At 42.0% G+C, this 19,833-nt stretch overlaps 1 protein-coding gene across 2 annotated transcripts in view; it reads left to right on the top strand.

The window, feature by feature from the left end:
* The window catches only part of lmf1 (lipase maturation factor 1), a 784,937-nt gene that overhangs the window by 399,816 nt on the left and 365,288 nt on the right, over nt 1–19,833 (top strand). For both annotated transcript variants that reach the window (XM_063057364.1, XM_063057365.1), the window contains one exon: nt 17,155–17,220. In XM_063057364.1, the coding sequence (XP_062913434.1) occupies nt 17,155–17,220 (66 nt within the window). The remainder of the gene's footprint in view (nt 1–17,154; nt 17,221–19,833) is intronic.

Genomic DNA, 19,833 nt, shown 5'->3' with positions numbered 1-19,833 from the left:
ATAGTGAAAGGTGCCATTGTTCAAATCTGGTTTCATATTGGAAAAGCTGCCACATTACGAAAATAAAGAGCTATTCTAAAACCACACGATATCTATTACTGTAAGATATTTTTGATGTAAAAATGCTGCCTGAGCTAACTGCAATTGAGCTGTTGTGTTAATTGCTGCTTGACACCTGATGAAATTCGATTTTACATGCTCTAGAAATGAAAGTTTTTAAAAAATCATTTTTCTGTGCTCTCTAAACTGTGTTTTGGAGATTTAGTTTGACCCAAAATAAAGTGAAATTACAGCTGTTGGTAATTTCTAATCACACAGCTCGCCCAACTGAAATTAATACACAGTGGTTGCCGTGGGAGAGAGGACACTTAATTGTCATTCTCCCCTACATAATTTGGAACAATGGAATTCCTTTTGCACAGCTAGCTAAAATGCTACTGCAGTTAACTCTTATGTACCTCAGTGGTAGCATTCACTATTGTCACAGGTGTCACGCACAAAATGCTGGAGGAACTCAGCTGGCTAGGCAGCATCTATGGAAAAGAGTACAGCCGATGTTTCAGGCTGACTGTCGGGGTTCTCAGCGCAAAACGTCAACTGACTCTTTTCCACAGACGCTGTCTAGCCAGCTGAGTTCCTCCATCAATTTGGGTGTGTTGCTTGGATTTCCAGCATCTGCATATTTTCTCTTGTTTGTCGCAGGTGTCTTGGGGCAACAGCTTTATTTCTTTTTATAATTATTCCCTTATTTCTTGAGATGCTCGAAGGTGACCTTGGCTCAAATGCCTTTAGTAAAAATATAACAATTCGTGAATATCTGTTCCTGGTACTTAGTTGATTCTCTACACTTTGACCTTGAATATTGCTTCTGAGGCAAGACTTTGCTTGGAGCCACATCAGTGTAGTCATTGTCATGGACACAGATAGGACAGGAACAGGCCCTATGGTCAGTGAGACTCTGCCACCATTCTCAGCTGACCCCTTTTTATTTCTACCATTACCACTGCACTCACCAACATACAGTGACCAATTAACCTACGAATCCACACACCTTTGGAGGTGGGAAATCCTATGCCAGATTGGGGAGAACGTAAACTCCGCACAGTTGGCATCGGAGGTAAGGGTCAAACCAAGTGACTGGAACTCTGAAGCAGTTAGTTAAAACCACCGTGCTGCAATGCTCATTTTAAATGCTTGCCCGGAGATTGGTGCTTATTTTTAAAGATAATATTCAAATCAACATGTTCATGCACAATTAGTATAAGAGTTAGTGAGATCACTTCATTCTGAATACCCATTTCAGAATGAATTAACATTTGTTCTGATCGTGGCTGCAAACTTCCAAACCCTTACAAATTTTTAAGTGCCTGTATGTGGCTGTCTGGAACTGCAGAACATAATGTATTTCCTGTGTTCAACTTTATAATATTGTCTTTGATTTTGCTCTCTTTACTGCTTTTCTGAACTCCTCAGCATTTTTGTAGGCATGAGATTGTTTCCAAAGCAAGACAAGGAAAAGGGTCATAGGGGATTAGAGTGGAAATGTGATTCTGAGGGCTAACTGGATTTTGTCTGCATTGTTTCAGCCAGAGGGAATGACCACTTGTGGCATGGAAATAAGATTTCCATGTTGTTCTATGAGCAGAAAACTAGTTTGTAGTAACTAGTATACATTGCATAAATCTTGAACACTGTTAATGCAGCTTATGTGAGTCAGAACCATCTCTATGCACAGGTTTACATGTTGGTTCTTAACTTTGTGCCAAGGAGTCACCTTGCTGCCTTGTGGAAAGAGCAGCTTCAAACATTTGGGAAGAATTTGAAACTCATCCAATATGTTAATATGTATCTGCTATATAGTACACTTGCTTATTACAGCACAGAAGGAAGTCATTTAGCCCATTGTGTCTGCTGGCATTTAATAGAAGATTCCTCTCTCCTTATTTCCATGTAGTTGTACAACTTTTTCTCTCTTGGAAATGCCCAATACATACATCAAGACACAGAGTTAATTAATATGCAGTAGCCAATTAACCTTATGTACACATGTGGGAGAAAAGCAGAACACTGAGGGGAGGGGGTAAACTACACAGTCATGAAGGACGTGCAAACTCTACACAGTTTCTGGATATCAACATCTCAAAGGATCTGTCCAGGACCCACCATATTGAAGCAATCATGTTGAAGGCATGCTAGCAACTATGCTTCATTAGGAATTTGAGTGGATTTTGCATGTCACCAAAAATCAGCAAATTTATGCAGATGTACCGTGGAGAGCATTCTGACTGGCTGCATCACTGCCTGATATGGAGGCTCCAATGCACAAGATTGTAAGAGGCTGCAGAGGATTGTAGACTGAGCCAGATGCATTATGAGCTCAAGTCTCTCCGCCGTTAAACAATGGTATGTGCCTCAAATAGCCTCTGACAACCAAGTGCAGCTCCTGGCCTTCATGTGTGCTTAGCTACTAAGCCCGGCAGAGCCATTTCTACTGACAGGAGAAGGGGCAAAGGCGGGTTATTGGTGCCTTAAAACCAGTCGCTTTGGACAGATGGGACTTGTCAGCCGTGGTTGGCAGCTCATCTAGGAGAAGGAAAACTCTGATCTTAAATCTTCACTGCCTTGCGACTATACCCAATCATGGGGAAGCCTTCGGGGTATACTCAGGGAAAAATATGGAGCAGGACTCCCTAAGGCGGTCCTACATTGAGCTCAATGTTGACCGGCAACTCCTGCAATGCTGCTGGTACCAAACTATTTCAGTCTCTGCCGTTCCTTTGGGGTCATCAGATACGTGGAGAGGTGGAGCTTGTTACGTGGGCAACGGCTTGCCTTCCATATCGTACTGCCCTGGCTTGCATATCTAGACAGCTCGGATACAATATCCATGGTTGACTCTGACTGACAGAGGCCTCAGACCCGAGTCATGCCCTCTTTTCATTACCATCATCAGCGAGTGGGTAGAATAGCCTAAGGATGCACACTTGGTGTTTAGGAACAACTACTTCCCCTCTGCCATCAGATTTCTGAATTGCCTCACTATTCCCCTTTTGCACTATTTATTATTAATTTTTATTGTAAATTATAATAATTTTGTGTCTTGTACTGCTATGACAAAAAAAAACATATTTCATGACGTCCCTCAGTGATTCTGACAGCACCAGAGGTCAGGTTCGAACCTCAAACTCTTGAGCTATGAGGCAGTAGCATAATCTGCAGTGCCTTCAGGCACAAATTAGCTGAATTATTTAAATTAGATTAATGACCAGCAAATTAGCAAAGATCACAAACTTTTGATCACAGTGTTTTCTGCATGTGAATTAAAACTGGGCTACTAGCTTTAAAGTAAATAATTTTCCATATGAATTGTTTACAAGATTGTATCTTCTAACAGATACAGTGGATACAGATAATTGGGACACTAGCATAAGTATGTCTTGGCTCAGTCAGCTGCCCGATTATCCTATATTTCGTGGACATAATTAAAAGAGGTATTAAAAAAAGACAGACTGCTGTTTAACTGAGTAATAAGTTATGTATTTAAATGAAGAACAGAACAAATTAGAACACTACCAATATTCCTAAAGTACTATAAAACTGTATTAGTTCATAATGGTTACTGTCGAAGAAATATTTGGAGTGTATGCTGATGTGATCTTTTGACTGTAAATGAACAAAATCAGCACAGTCACCTAGTGCAGATAGTGGACTACCTTCTAAGTTCAAAATATATTTATTAATAAAAGTACATACTCTATCTGTCACTGTATATAACTCTGATATCATTTTTTTTGCGGGAAATCGCAGTAAATACAAGAAACACAATAAAATTAATGAAAGTCTGCACCCAACAGGATGGACAACAATTTGCCTATGGGAGCAACAGGTTCACAGTAGATACCACCTCATTGGCTCTTCACTCAGCCCTGGAACATCAGGACAGCAAAGATACAGGTGTCCCCCGCTTTTTGAATGTTCACTTTACGAAACCTTACTGTTACGAAAGACCTACATTAGTACCCTGTTTTCGCGTTCAGAAGGTGTTTTCATTGTTACGAAAAAAAGCAGCGCGTGATAAAAAAATCAGCACACGAAAAAATCAGCGTGCGATAAAAGGCAGCGCGCGCCCTGATCAGCCGGTCTCCCCCGGATTCGGAACTGCATTCTAGCCGGCATTGCTTAAACACATGCCTGTGAGCAGTCGTTTGCAAGATGAGTTCTATGGTATCAGAAAAGCCTAAAAGAGCTCGTAGGGTGTTACACTTAGTGTAAAACTAGACATAATTAAGCGTTTCGATCGTGGTGAACGAAGTAAGGACAAAGTGAGTTTGGCTGTGGAAGCTTACGAACATGATGTTGAAGAGGTTTTGGCATCCCATGACCAAGATCTGATAGATGAAGAGCTGATGCAATTGGAAGAAAAAAGGATAACAATGAAAACCTAATGAGTAATGATAAAGTACGACTTTAATTTTGAAAGGGTATTCAGTTTAGGGGATATTTGCAGGATGGTTTGAGTCCTTACAAAGAACTGTGAGATAGAAAAATGCGCGAGGCTCAGCAGTCAAGCAAGCCTTCCACATCAGCCACAGCAGATGATGAACCTCAACCTTTGACATCGAGGCGGGCAGAGGTAGAAGATGACCTGCCTGCCCTAATGGAAATAGATGATGACAAGATGACACCCCAGTGTCCCACCACCCCAACCCCCAGGCCATGGACAGATACCGATTCGTGGATAATGCAACGGTAGCCGGGAGGCACAAAGCACATTTTTAAGAAAAAAGCCAAAATAAACATGCTAATTAATTAGGTGCCGCCGACACGCAATTGTCGGCCCAGATCAGAGACGAGACGACGCCATTGGAAATCGGCACTGATCTGGGCCTACAATTACGAGCCGGGCGGCATCTAATTAATTGGCATGTTTGTTTCGGCTTTTTTCTTAAAGATGTGCTGTGCGCTTCCCGGCTACTGCTGCACCCCCGCATGCTTCACGGCAATGTATCGCTTGGCGGCCTGGAGGGTGGGGGCCACTGCACCACCCAAGCTCCGACTCAGCCTAACACACCATCATCAGTGTGCTTGGCGCTGTCTTCCTGATTCCAGTAAGTGATACTACACTGTACCTACATTATTTCTACTTTATATAGGCTGTGTATTTTTACGTGTTATTTGGTATGATTTGGCAGCTTCATAGCTTAAAGGTTACTGGAGAGCACTTGAGCCGTGTTTTTGCCAACAGCGCTTGTGTGAGATTTTCTGTCAACGGCGCTTGCGTGAGATTTTCACCTCGGAGAACAGTGCAGTAATGAGTGTGGAAAAGTATTTCTACTTTATATAGGCCGTGTATTTATCATATCATTCCTGCTTTTACTATATGTTACTATTATTTTAGGTTTTATGTGTTATTTGGCATGGTTTGGTACGTTACTTCTGGGTCTGCGAACGCTCACAAAATTTTCCCATATAAATAAATGGTAATTGCTTCTTCGCTTTACGACATTTCGGCTTATGAACCGTTTCATAGGAACGCACTACCTTCGGATGGAGGGAGAAACTTGTACATACATCAGGATGCTCTTTATCGACTACAGCTCAACATGCAATACTATCATCACCTCAGAATTAATCAATAAGCTCCAAGACCTTGGCCTCAATACCTTCTTGAGCAATTGGATTCTCTATTTCCTCTCTTGCAAACCCCAGTTAGTTTGGATTGGCAACAACATCTCTCCGTGATCTCCATACACCACAAGGCTGTGTGGTTAGTCCCCTGCTCTACTTGTTTTACATTTATGACTACGTGGCTAGGTACGGCTCCAATGCCATATTCAAGTTTACTGCTGACACCACTGTTGTAGGCCGACTCAGCACATAGGAGGGAGATTGAAAATTTGGCTGACCTCTAACTCGGTGTCAGCAAGACCAAGGACTCGATTATTCTCTTTAGGAGAAAGAAACCAGAGGTCCATAAGCCAGTCCTCATAGGTGGATCAGAGGTAGAGAGGATCAGCACTTTAAGTGTTATTATTTCAGAGGACCTATCCTGCATTTATGAAGAAAGCACGGCAGCACTATTACTTCTTTTGCGAAGATTCAGCATGACATCTAAAACTGACAAACTTCTCCATTTTTAAAAAATATATGAAGAGTAAAAGAGTGACATGGGTAGATATAGGACCGATTGAAAATGATGCTGGAGAAATTATAATGGGTAACAAAGAGATAGCAGAGGAACTAAATGAGTATTTTGCACCAGTCTTCACAGTGGAAGACAATAGCAACATACCTGATAGCCAGAGGTCTCAGAGAATAGAATTAGGTACAGTCAAGATTACTAGAGAGGAAGTGCTTGGGAAGCTAAATGAACTAAGAATAGATAAGTCTCCCGGACCGGATGAGGTGCACCCACGGGTTTTGAAGGAGATGGCTTTGGAGATTGTGGAGGCATTGGAAATTATCTTCCAGGAATCAATAGACTCTGGCATGGTTCCGGAGGACTGGAAGGTCACAAATGTAGTTCCGCTGTTTAAGAAAGGAGGGAGGCAGCAAAAAGAAAATTACAGACCTATTAGTCTGACATTGCTAGTTGGGAAGTTACTGGAGTCGATCCTCAAGGACGAGGTTATGAAATACCTCGAGGTGCATGACAAGATAGGCTCAAGCCAGCACGGTTTCATGAAGGGAAGATCCTGCCTCACCAACCTATTGGAATTTTTTGAGGTAATCTCAAATAAGATTGACAAGGGAGAGGCTGTGGGTGTTGTGTATTTGAGTTTTCAAAAGGCCTTCATAAGGTGCCGCATAAGAGGCAACTTAATAAGATGAGAGCCCATGGAATTACAGGAAAGATATTGGAATGGGTGGAGCATTGGCTGATAGGCAGAAAGCAAAGGGTGTGAATAAAGGGATCCTATTCTGATTGGTTGCTGGTTACTAGTAGTGTTCTGCAGGAGTCAGTGTTGGGGCCACTTCTTTTTGCAATGTATATCGATGATTTAGATTATGGATTAAATGGTTTTGTGGCTAAGTTTGCGGATGACACCAAGATAGGTGGAAGAGCAGGAAGTGTTGAAGAAACGGAAAGGTTGCAGAGAGACTTTGTCAGTTTAGGAGAGTGGGCAAAGAAATGGCAGATGAGATACAATGTTGAGAAATGTACGGTTGTACATTTTGGAAGAAGAAATAATTGGGCAGATTATTATTTAGATGGGGAGAAAATTCAAAAATTGGAAGTGCAAAGGGACTTGGGGGTCCTCGTCAAGGATACCCTAAAGGTTAACCTCCAGGTTGGATCAGCAGTGAGGAAAGCGAATGCTATGTTGGCATTCGTTTCCAGAGGAATAGTGTATAAGAGTAAGGAGGTGTTGATGAGGCTCTATGGGGCATTGGTGAGATGTCATTTGGAATACTGTGTGCAGAAGGAGGCCTGTTTCATCGACATTGTAGGTATTGAAAGCACAAAATCTTTGAAGCAGGTCAGGTAGTTTGGTAGATTTCCATGTTTTTGCACTTACAGCATCAGCACTACTTTTCTCCTTGTGTACATTCTTGACTTTAATGTGGTGCCTACATTTCCATCAAGACATCCAGCCATCTGTTGCTTTAAAATACTTGTGACCCAGCTTCTTAGCTAGCTCCTCTGACTTGGTTTTTCAATATTGGCCCACTGACAGGCTCACCTCTTCCAGTTTAAATGGAAAACAATTGATTGAGGGCCTCTTAAACATCTGGATCCTTACCTTCACCATTTCGTTTTTGGGATGTGCCCTGTTGTCCCTCGAGTAATGCCCAGTCTTCTCACAGTTTATCTTGCTGATGTATCAAGCATGCAGTTGTACATTTGGCACTTCAGTTATCTCTGCCAGCTGACAATAAATGGTGTTAGGCAGATACTTTCAATTTGATCTAGTAGGGTAATTTTTTTGGCTCATGTCAAGTCTTTTCATGGCATCTTGGCAAGGGTCTCAAAAGTGTTTTTAAAGTCAAAGTTTTAAAATAATATCAAAAACAACTGCTTTTAGAAATGGCGTCTGTTGGCCCAAATGGATAGCATAATACAAGCATATGCAATTGATACAACATCGCTCAAAGCATGGCGTGATGTCTAACAGCCACACAAGTGAAAGTGACTGACCGTCTCCTGCCCCAATTAAGTGGCATAGATTCCTAAGTAAACGAAGGGAATCCCAGCTATTTTCTTGATTGTTCCAAATAAGCAACTGTCCTGATGAACTGATGGCCTAAGTAACCGGAATCTGCTGTATTTAACTTAGGACTCAAATCACTTCAGTCTGTATTTGAAGATACTACAGCGTAGTCTCGCATTGGTTTGAGTTCTGTGTATTTAAGGGCCCAGTACCAATTTTTGCAAGGAATGCAGACAGAGGATAGCAGACCATTCATCATTCTGAGACTGCTATTTTGTAACTTATTTGTCATTTGATGGGTAAGGTTGAAAGTAGATTAAGAATTAAAAACAGTTTTTCAAATGAGAATTAAAAGGCACTGAAAAAGCAGTCTGCATTGGAACAGATGTCCCTACCGTAGAGTGAGGCTACATACCAGCTAAACTGGCAGTCTTGAAATTAATCCCCTGTAATTGTAGAGTTCTCTGATCTTGGTTCTGCTCCAAAACACACCTCCATTTTAATTTATTTTAATCCGTTTTATTCCATTTTACCATGTGGAGGCTTGCTTTCAGCTGCAAAGAATCAAGTTCCAGAATTTGCTTCCCATATCTCTGATTATGCCTTTGCATCAACCATACTTTTTGAAACACAGTTTTCTCACTCTTTTGATTAGTTTTTGTTCATCTCGCCCAGTCTGAGTCTGTATTGAATTTTCCTGGTGATCCTACTAATGATAGGTAATTTCTTGATAAAGATAATATGTAAATCAGATTACCTCTCCTGTTATACTCACTGCATGCTGCATGCTAAATATTTATATTTGGTCAGAATATTGTTTAATCAGTGTATATTAACCAAAGTGAAGGCTAGTTATATTTGGGAGGGAAGTCACCATCTTCAGTGTTTTCTCGCTCACCTACTTAATGCCTCTTCCATTTCCTCTGCAGAGCTTCCCCAAACTATGCCCAGCCTGGTCAGTATATCTCCATAATTATAATTAAGACATTAAATCTTCACCGCATCTTCTCTGCTTTTATTATTACTTTCCCTCAGAATTAGACTAACTTGTGTTTTATATAGTTTTATCACAATAACTGCTCTAATGGTTCATACTTCAGTTTCTGTTGGATGTATCTCAAACCTTGATAAACACTCACTCTGTCTGTCCCTCTCATTTGTAACAATCATATTTATGATATATCCCTGGCCTTGAGGCAAAGGCTTCACACTTTAGTTCTCAAGACTGAATTCTGTTTGACATTCATGCAGTACATACCTCCTGTACCTAATAAAAAGTGGCCACTGACTGTATGTTTATGGTCTTCTGCTGCTGTAGTCCATCCACTTCAAGGTTTGACATGTTGTGCATTCAGAGATGCTCTTCTGCACACCACTGTTGTAACTTGTGGTTATTTGAGTTACTGTCACCTGAACTAGTCCATTCTCCTCTGTCCTCTCTCATTAACAAAGCATTTTCACCCACAGAACTGCTGTTCACTGGATATTTTTTGTTTTTGCACTATTCTTCATAGACTCAAGAGACTTTTGTGCATGAAAATCCCAGGAGATGAGCAGTTTTTGAGATAATTGCCAAATCCCCTCTGGCTCCAACAATCATTCCGTGGTCAAAGTTACTTGCATCACATTCTTAATGATGAAAGTACAATGAACATGAAAAGCAAGGGACCTATTGCTGAGCTGTATAAATCTGACTGCGCACAGATGTGTAGATGTTAAATCACCCATTCATCATTACTCATTGCCTTCTATCATTGAGCTGATTTGTAACCTGGTATGCCACTCACTGTCCAAAGTTCAAATTTTGAATTAAGTTTATTATCAAAGTACATACTGTATATGATTCATTTTTCTTACAAGCATGCTCAACAAATCCAATAGCTATAATAGAATCAATGAAAAACCACACCAACTGGATGGACAATGCAAAAAACAACAAACTGCAAATACAACAAGAAAGAAAGAAAAATAAAGGCAAAAAAAATTGAGAACATGAGATGAGATGAAGAGTCCTCAGAGGTACATTTAATGTCAAAGAAATATATGCAATATACATCCTAAAATGCTTTTTCTTCACAACCATCCACGAAAAACAGGAGTGCCCCCAAAGAATGAATGACAGTTAAATGTTAGAACCCCAAAGTCCCCCCAGCTCCCCTCCCTCCCGCAGGTAAGTGGCAGCAAGCAACGATCCCGCCTCCCCACACAGGCAAAAAAAAAGCATTGGCACCCACCACTGAGCACTCAAGCGTGAGCAAAGCAACAACAAAGACACAGACTGGCAGTACTCCAAAGACTGCTCTACTCCTTTACCTGGTATTCGACATACCACACAGGCTCTCTGTCTCCCTAGTAAGGGAGAAAGAGATGTCTCCGTTTCACAGCGAGAGGGGAGACATAACAAACAACTCGCTGGTTTACAATGTTAAGAGTCCGTTGCATCGCTTTTTCCAAGCTCTGTGCCCAAAGATCTTGGGTCTCTGGGTACACAGCCTTAGAACTTCTGACTCCCATGACACACCGATTTCCTGCCCGGCTGTCGACCTCCGATCCCCTCCATCTCCAGAGCCACGAAATCTCGGACCTCCGAAGGTGAGCAAAGCGTGCCAAATAATGGCCAGTCGTGAAACCCCGAGAGGAGGTCCCATTCCCGCAAAGAACTGTAGTTAGCATGTAACTCCAGGTCAGGGTCTTCAAAAGAACCCTGAAAGGGAAAAATAGAGATATTAAAGATGGAAATAGAGCTGTTTCCGAAGATGCAAGCGAAGGAGTCGCCGTGAGGCAGCATTGATTCTCCTAAGCTCCTTCTCCTCCAGTCCATTGATCCATTGTGACTTTACAAATACTTTTCTGATTAACCCTGTTTAATTAAACATGGTGCTACATAGTCATTTGTTAGTCAGCCAGTAAGATGAGTGGAACATGGGAGCAGGGACCTTGGCTCCCTTCTATTTGTAAAATGTGCTGGGATATGTTTTTATCTAGGTTTGATGATTTATTAATTTCTAGAGATGTGCAACTCTGGACTCTCCCTCCCTTGCTCCCCCCCACACACTTTTTCTCTCCCTCTCTCCCTTTATCTCTCTCTGTTCCCTTTCCTTCTCCCCTTTCCTTCTTCCCATTCCCTCTCCCTCTCCCCCTCCCCTCTCCCACTCCCTCTCCCTCTCCCTTTGCCCCCTCTCCCTCTCCCTTTGCCCCCTCTCTGCTCTCTTTCGCTCTCTCTCTCCTCCTTCCACTCCCCTGTCACTCCCTTTTTCTGCCCCCCCTCCACTCACTCCCCAGTTCCCCTTCCCCAACCCTTCCCCTCCCTCCCCTGTTCGCCACCCCTTTTCCTTCCCCACCCATTTTCCCCCACTCCCTTCCCTGTTCCCCACCCCTTTTCCTTCCCCACCCATTTTCCCTCACCCTTCCCCACCCTTCTCCTTCCTCACCCCTTTTCCTTCCCCTTCCCCATTGCACCCCTTTCCCACCACTTCCTCATCCCTTTCCCCTTCCCCTTTCCTGCTCCCTTTCCCACCCCCTTTCCCCTTCCCCTTTCCCTTTCCCTTCCCCCTCCCCTCCCCCATCCTCCTCCCCTTCCCCTTCCTCCTCCCCTTCCCCTTCCTCCTCCCCTTCCCCCTCCGCTTCCCTCCTCCCCATCCCTCCTCCCCCCAAAAATCTATCCCCTTCTCCCCTCCCCCTCCCCCTCTTCACCCTCTTCCTCTCCCTCTTCCTCCTCTCTCTCCTTCTCTTGCTCTCCGCCATCTTGCTCCATCTTTCTCACCCTCTCTCAGCTTCCTTCACCCTCCTCCCTACCCCACATACACACATATAGTGCTTCACATTCTCTTTTAATTTTGAAGTCTCTTGAGTGAAAATAGACATTCAGAACTTTGCACATATCTTCTACTTTCCTATGTTGCCTCAATTTGGTTTCAAAGAGTTTACTTTGCTATCTTGTATGCTTTCACATAGTTATGAACAAAATCTTTGTGGGATTTCCTTGCTTTTACTTGATAATATCTTTAGATTCATCTTCTTTGTCTTCCTAGTTTTCATTTTATAATTTCATCAGTGTACCTCCTATATTACTTTATATTCCTGCCAAGATTAATTCTTGATAATTGTTATAATTTTTTTTGTATCCATTGCGTCTCAAAATGGAAGGTCACTCTGTTATTGGGAATTTGATTGATTTGAACCCATGAATTTTCTCCATTAATTTTTCTTATCACTCTGATACTGACTTCTGCAAAGTAGCTGTTTCTGATTTACTTTGACTATATCATACCTCATTCTGCCTCTATAAAGAATATTTTATAACTTATGATTTATCTTTTCCCTTTTCTATAGTCATAGTCAGCGGTCCCCAACCACCGGGCCGCAAGGAAGCGATATGATTTGGCGATATGAGTCAGCTGCACCTTTCCTCATTCCCTGTCACGCCCACTGTTGAGCCATTACGCATGCGAGGTCATTACCCGCGCGTCATCCATTTCAGCGTGGGAAGGAGATCAACTCCTCGAGCTTGCAAATGACGGCGGGCTAAAAAGTATGTTTGACATAACATCTCTGCCGGCATTCTGGATCAAGGTCAAGGCTAAAAATCCTGAGATAGCCACGAAAGCACTGAAAACGTTGCTTCCATTTCCAACATATCTCTGCAATGAATGCAACGAAAATTAAATTGCGGAATAGACTGGACACAAGGAACCCCCTTCGAGAATCGCTGTCTCCCATTACCCCTTGATAGGACCGTGTTGTTACAGGGAAACAAGCCCAGGGCTCCCACTGATTCAGCGATATTGGTGTGTTGCAATGATTTTATATGTTCATACGGGGAAAATATGCGCTGCGTGTTTAATATCCAAACGTTACTTAAAATGTTATGATGCTGTTGACTTATATAACCATATAACAATTACAGCATGGAAACAGGCCATCTCTCTCCTTCTAGTCCGTGCTGAACGCTACTCTCACCTAGTCCCACCGACCTGCACTCAGCCCAAAACCCTCCATTCCTTTCCTGTCCATATACCTATCCAATTTTTCTTTAAATGATAATATTGAACCTGCCTCTACCACTTCTACTGGAAGTTCGTTCAACACTTACTTCAAGCTCCCCTGGTAATTGACTTATCACTATATTCATGCGAGGAAAATATGCGCTGTGTGTTTAATATTAAATTCGTTAGATAAATCCTTTTAGGAAGGAAATTTTGAGTGTATTAGCCACTCATCACCAATATTCCGGTCGTGATTAACACCCCCGAACAGAATCGCCAAAAACAATTTGTAGAAAAAAAATTATACACGCATGCGCAAGTCACGCATGCGCGCTGGTGCCCGCGCAAGGCTTCATGGTCATTGTAGTCTTTCTCGGGGTAAACCCAGAGCATTTGACTGCTACTCTTGTCCGTTGGCAACCCTACCAGCACCACCCCCGGTAGGCCGGTCCGCAAGAATATTGTCAATATGAAACCAGTCCGCAGTGCGAAAAAGGTTGGGGACCCCTGGTCATAGTCATAGTCATACTTTATTGATCCCGGGGGAAATTGGTTTTCGTTACAGTTGCACCATAAATAATAAATAGTAATAAAACCATAAATAGTTAAATAGTAATATGTAAATTATGCCAGGAAATAAGTCCAGGACCAGCCTATTGGCTCAGGGTGTCTGACCTTCCAAGGGAGGAGTTATAAAGTTTGATGGCCACAGGCAGGAATGACTTCCTATGACGCTCTGTGTTGCATCTCGGTGGAATGAGTCTCTGGCTGAACGTACTCCTGTGCCCACCCAGTATATTATGTAGTGGATGGGAGACATTGTCCAAGATGGCATGCAACTTAGACAGCATCCTCTTTTCAGACACCACTGTCAGAGTGTCCAGTTCCATCCCCACAACATCACTGGCCTTACGAATGAGTTTGTTGATTCTGATGGTGTCTGCTACCCTCAGCCTGCTGCCCCAGCACACAACAGCAAACATGATAGCACTGGCCACCACAGACTCGTAGAACATCCTCAGCATCATCCGGCAGATGTTAAAGGATCTCAGTCTCCTCAGGAAATAGAGACGGCTCTGACCCTTCTTGTAGACAGCCTCAGTGTTCTTTGACCAGTCCAGTTTATTGTCAATTCGTATCCCCTGGTATTTGTAATCCTCCACCATGTCCACCCTGACCCCTTGGATGGAAACAGGAGTCACCGGTACCTTGGCTCTCCTCAGATCTATTTATGCTAATTCTAATCAGATTATGATTGCTTCTTTCCCACTGCCACCCTCCACTGGTGAGGTTTTTTGCTCAGCACATTCAGAACTGCTGCCTCCCTGTTATGGCCTGCTATGTGCAAATTTTAAAAAAGTTATCTTGAAAATATTTCTAGGAAATTGCAACATTTTGATACCCTTTACTCTGTGACTGTATTTGCTTTTCACATTTAAGAAATTTCTTTCTAATTTTGCTCTTCCATATCCATTGACTTTTGAAGTCACTGGAACAATCCTGGTAATGTGATAGCTGATATTGTTTTCTTTTTCCATTCAAATTGCTGTATATCACCTCTTTGGCTAGTCTTTCTCACATATCATTCCTCCTCCCAGCTTTAATTGTTTTCTTAAACCAAATTTGCTACATTCCCTTTATCCTCCTCTGTTTTATCTGAAAATCCCAATGCCAAGCTGAGCTGCCATTCCTGCCCAACTGTAGGCCTTATCCAGTGATGGTTGCAATGTGACACTTTCATATGTAAGTCTATAATTTAAGTAAATCACTTTTGTTGCCAAATTAAAGAATATGCAATTAAATTTTGTCATCTTATTTTTCATATTTTTGCTTTTAAATAGTCCCCCTCCACCAATTTTGTAAGAATTTCATTTCCTCTTGTTTGTACTGCATCTCCATTCAATTCTGCATTTCCTTCCCACACCTCACCATGCCTCCAACTCTCACCCCTTTTAGGGTCCTTCTTAAATCTTAATTCTTTGTTTCCTTTAGCTCAATGCCAGCTTTGTTTCTGTTGCGCGAATAGTGCTCTCTTGGTTCATCAAGGGTAATTTTAGCTTTGGCTATATACCCAAGTCCACTCGAGAATCCGCAGCTGGTAAGCGATGAAAGAGTTCAGTACACTGTGTCATGCATGCCACCAGGCCATATGGATGATCTCCCCACTGTATGTCCTTTTTCTTTATCTTCTTTCTTTATCTAAAAGCCCTGTAGCTAGGCTGAGCTGCCATAAAAATTGGCAGGATTGCAAATATGTAGCCCCGGCTCCTCTGAAATTCTGTTTGATCACTGGTATAGTATTCAGCAAAAAGGAAGATAGAAACATTTTTACTATTGTCTTTGATTGTAAAGGTTGCATTTTATGCACTACTTAAAAGCTACACAGTTGTTATGCATGCAGAATTAATGTTTAAATTATATGGGACAAAATAAAAATTGAAGTTGGCTTGGAATGAGCGGTAGTATCCATTTAAATGACAGGAATATGTTCTCCAAAATTTGACTTAACAGGATTCCAAAGAGCATCCAGAATATTCATGAAATGTTTTGGTCCATGTGTTTATTATCTATGAAATGAAGCAATGTGGAATGAAGGAAGGAACACTTAACAAAAGTTATAGTGGTGTCCAATCTGAAGCTCCATTTGAAATATTACAGCTTAATAACAGAACTAATTGGAGAACGGCAAAAGGTTATCGAGATTATCTTCTGTCATCCTATTCTGTTCTTTTGCATGCTTTCCTATAAAGTGGTGTCTCCTTGGTGACAGCTTTGGCAGTATGCCTCTAGAATTCTTGTGAGATCACCTCGAGATATCCCTGTAATTTGAGAAAGAAAAGGCGGAGATTGGATCAGATTTTTCTGGCTACTGATGTGTTCTTTGGTCTGTTACATTATAATTCTAATCAGAATCTGCCTACACTTCAAAGGCCCATGTCAGGCTACATAGCTCGAGGGCCATGCAATCTGATTGTGTATCTTCCTGTCAATGGGATTGCCCTCATCCAGGTGTCTTTGTTGTTGTAGGCCACTGATTCATTTTTATTATTTGCAGTGATGAAGAAATTTAATCCATTTTCAGTGGGTCAAAAATGTTATCCCTCATTTGTTTTGGAATTGAAGTACAGGAGAAGTTCTCATTTGCAATGCATACATGTGCCAATACAGATGCCTACCTGAATCAGAATTAGGGTTATTATCACTGACATATGTTGTGAAGTTTGATTTTATGCCGCAGCTGTGTAATGCATTAAAAAAAATTAAGTTACAGTAGGAAATTTATCAAAATAAACACATTGTGCCAACGGAGAGCAAGATAGTGAGGTAGTGTTCACGAGTTCATGGACTGTTCAGAAATGTGATGGCGGATGAGAAGAAGCTGCTCCTAAAATGTTGAGTGTGAGTCTCCAAGCTCCTGCACCTCCTCCCGAATGGTAGCAATGTGAATACATCAGTGTCATTATTAGTGGTTACGGGAATCGCGGATGCAGCAATTAAAAAAGATTAAACAGGTTGGCACACACACAAAGTGCTGGAGAAACTCAGCAGGTCAGGCAGTATCTATGGAGAGGCATAAACTGTCAACTTTTCAGGCCGACACCCCTCATGAGTTGGCTCTTGACTCAAATTGCTGACTGTTTATTCCTCCCCATAGATTAGGGGTTCCCGACTTGGGGTCCATGGATCCCTTGTTTAATGGTAGGAGTCCATGACGTAAAAAAGGTTGGGAACCCCTGCTATAGATGCTGTCTGACCTGCTGAGTTCCTTCAGCATCTTGTGTGTATTGCTTTTGTTTCTTAAAGAAATTTTGCAGTGACCTGGCCTATAATTTCCTTCCAGATTATTCATTTTCAGATAGTTTGTTGGCTATGGAATCAATAATTGTTTATGTAAACATTGATGTCAGTTAATGATGACATTGCAGCAAATATTGTTCAGATTCTGTATATTGTTGTTTTATGTATTTGTTACTGAAGTTGTAATCTAAAGTGAATACCTTTTGTTATATTAACAGGGGCTGATTAAGATACGTGGAGATCGTTGTTGGAAAAATCTGACCTGCATGAACTACCATTATGAGGTATGTGCAGCGTAGCAGTATTTCAAGGCTTCAAGATTGTTTAATGTCATTTCCAGTACACAACTATAAGGGAGAACAAAATAATTGTTACTCCACATCCAATGCTACATATAAAAACACACTGATAAAGACCACAATAATAAAAAGCCAGTAAATATAAATATATAAGATAGCTTATATACATAGATTGATGATACAGTATGTACATAACAGGTACAAGAGTATCTGTACATAAGGTGATTTTGACAGGAAATGATAAAGTAGTGATAGGGGGATGTAATGGGGTGTGTTAGTCGGTGGAGCCTTATTGCATGGGGAAAGTAACTTTTTGTCTGATGGGCCTGTCATGGATGCTACATAGAAACATAGAAACATAGAAAATAGGTGCAGGAGTAGGCCGTTTGGCCCTTCGAGCCTGCACCGCCATTCAGTATGATCATGGCTGATCATCCAACTCAGAACCCTGTCCAGCCTTCCCTCCATACCCCCTGATCCCTTTAGCCACAAGGGCCATATCTATCTCTTAAATATAGCCAATGAACTGGCCTCAAATGTTTCCTGTGGCAGAGAATTCCACAGGTTCACCACTCTCTGTGTGAAGAAGTTTTTCCTAATCTCGGCCCTAAAAGGCTTCCCCTTTATCCTCAAACTGTGACCCCTCGTTCTGGACTTCCCCAACATCGGGAACAATCTTCCTGCATCTAGCCTGTCCAATCCCTTTAGGAATTTATACGTTTCAATAAGATCCCCCCTCAATCTTCTAAATTCCAACGAGTATAAGCCTAGTCGATCTAGTCTTTCATCATATGAAAGTCCTGCCATCCCAGGAATCAATCTGGTGAACCTTCTTTGTACTCCCTCTTTGGCAAGGATGTCTTTCCTCAGATTAGGGGACCAAAACTGCACACAATACTGCAGGTGTGGTCTCACCAAGGCCTTGTACAACTGCAGTAGTACCTCTCTGCTCCTGTACTCGAATCCTCTTGCTATGAATGCCAGCATACCATTTGCCTTTTTCACTGCCTGCTGTATCTGCATGCCCACTTTCAATGACTGGTGTATAATGACACCCAGGTCTCGTTGCACCTCCCCTTTTCCTAATTGACCACCATTCAGATAATAATCTGTTTTCCTGTTTTTGCCACCAAAGTGGATAACCTCACATTTATCCACATTAAATTGCATCTGCCATTAATTTGTCCACTCACCTAACCTATCCAAGTCACCCTGCATCCTCTTAGCATCCTCCTCACAGCTAACACTGCCGCCCAGCTTCGTCTCATCCGCAAACTTGGAGATGCTGCATTTAATTCCCTCATCTAAGTCATTAATATATATTGTAAACAACTGGGGTCCCAGCACTGAGCCTTGCAGTACCCCACTAGTCACTGCCTGCCATTCTGAAAAGGTCCCGTTTATTCCCACTCTTTGCTTCCTGTCTGCCAACCAATTCTCTATCCACATCAATACCTTACCCCCAATACCGTGTGCTTTAAGTTTGCACACTAACCTCCTGTGTGGGACCTTGTCAAAAGCCTTTTGAAAATCCAAATATACCACATTGACTGGTTCTCCCCTATCCACTCTACTGGTTACATGCTCAAAAAATTTTATGAGATTCGTCAGACATGATTTTCCTTTCACAAATCCATGCTGACTTTGTCCGATGATTTCACTGCTTTCCAAATGTGCTGTTATCACAGCTTTGATAACTGACTCTAGCATTTTCCCCACCACCGATGTTAGGCTAACTGGTCTATAATTCCCCGGTTTCTCTCTCCCTCCTTTTTTAAAAAGTGGGGTTACATTAGCCACCCTCCAATCCTCAGGAACTAGTCCAGAATCTAAAGAGTTTTGAAAAATTATCACTAATGCATCCACTATTTCTTGGGCTACTTCCTTCAGTGCTCTGGGATGCAGACCATCTGGCCCTGGGGATTTATCTGCCTTTAATCCCTTCAATTTACCTAACACCACTTCCCTACTAACATGTATTTCCCTCAGTTCCTCCATATCACTGGACCCTCTGTCCCCTACTATTTCCGGAAGATTATTTATGTCCTCCTTAGAGAAGACAGAACCAAAGTAATTATTCAATTGGTCTGCCATGTCCTTGCTCCCCATAATCAATTCACCTGTTTCTGTTTGTCGGGGACCTACATTTGTCTTAACCAATCTTTTTCTTTTCACATATCTATAAAATCTTTTACAGTCAGTTTTTATGTTCCCTGCCAGTTTTCTCTCATAATCTTTTTTCCCCTTCCTAAATAAGTCCTTTGTCCTCTTCTGCTGGACTCTGAATTTCTCCCAGTCCTCAGGTGAGCCACTTTTTCTGGCTAATTTGTATGCTTCTTCTTTGGAATTGATACTATCCCCAATTTCCCTTTTCAGCCACGGGTACACTACCTTCCTCAATTTATTCTTTTGCCAAACTGGGATGAACAATTGTTCATGGCCTCCTCCACAAAGGAATTGGGACAAACAATCCATGAGCAGGGTGGGTAAGATCCTTCATGATATTGCTGGCCTTTTTCCACCACCTTTCTGTATATATGTCCTTGATGCCATGTAGGCTGGTACCGGTGATGTGTTGGGCAGTTTGACTACCCATTG

Source organism: Mobula hypostoma, chromosome 9 (genome assembly GCF_963921235.1).
Source record: "Mobula hypostoma chromosome 9, sMobHyp1.1, whole genome shotgun sequence".
NCBI classification, from domain to species: domain Eukaryota; kingdom Metazoa; phylum Chordata; class Chondrichthyes; order Myliobatiformes; family Myliobatidae; genus Mobula; species Mobula hypostoma.
This window is presented reverse-complemented; position numbering and strand designations above follow the sequence as displayed.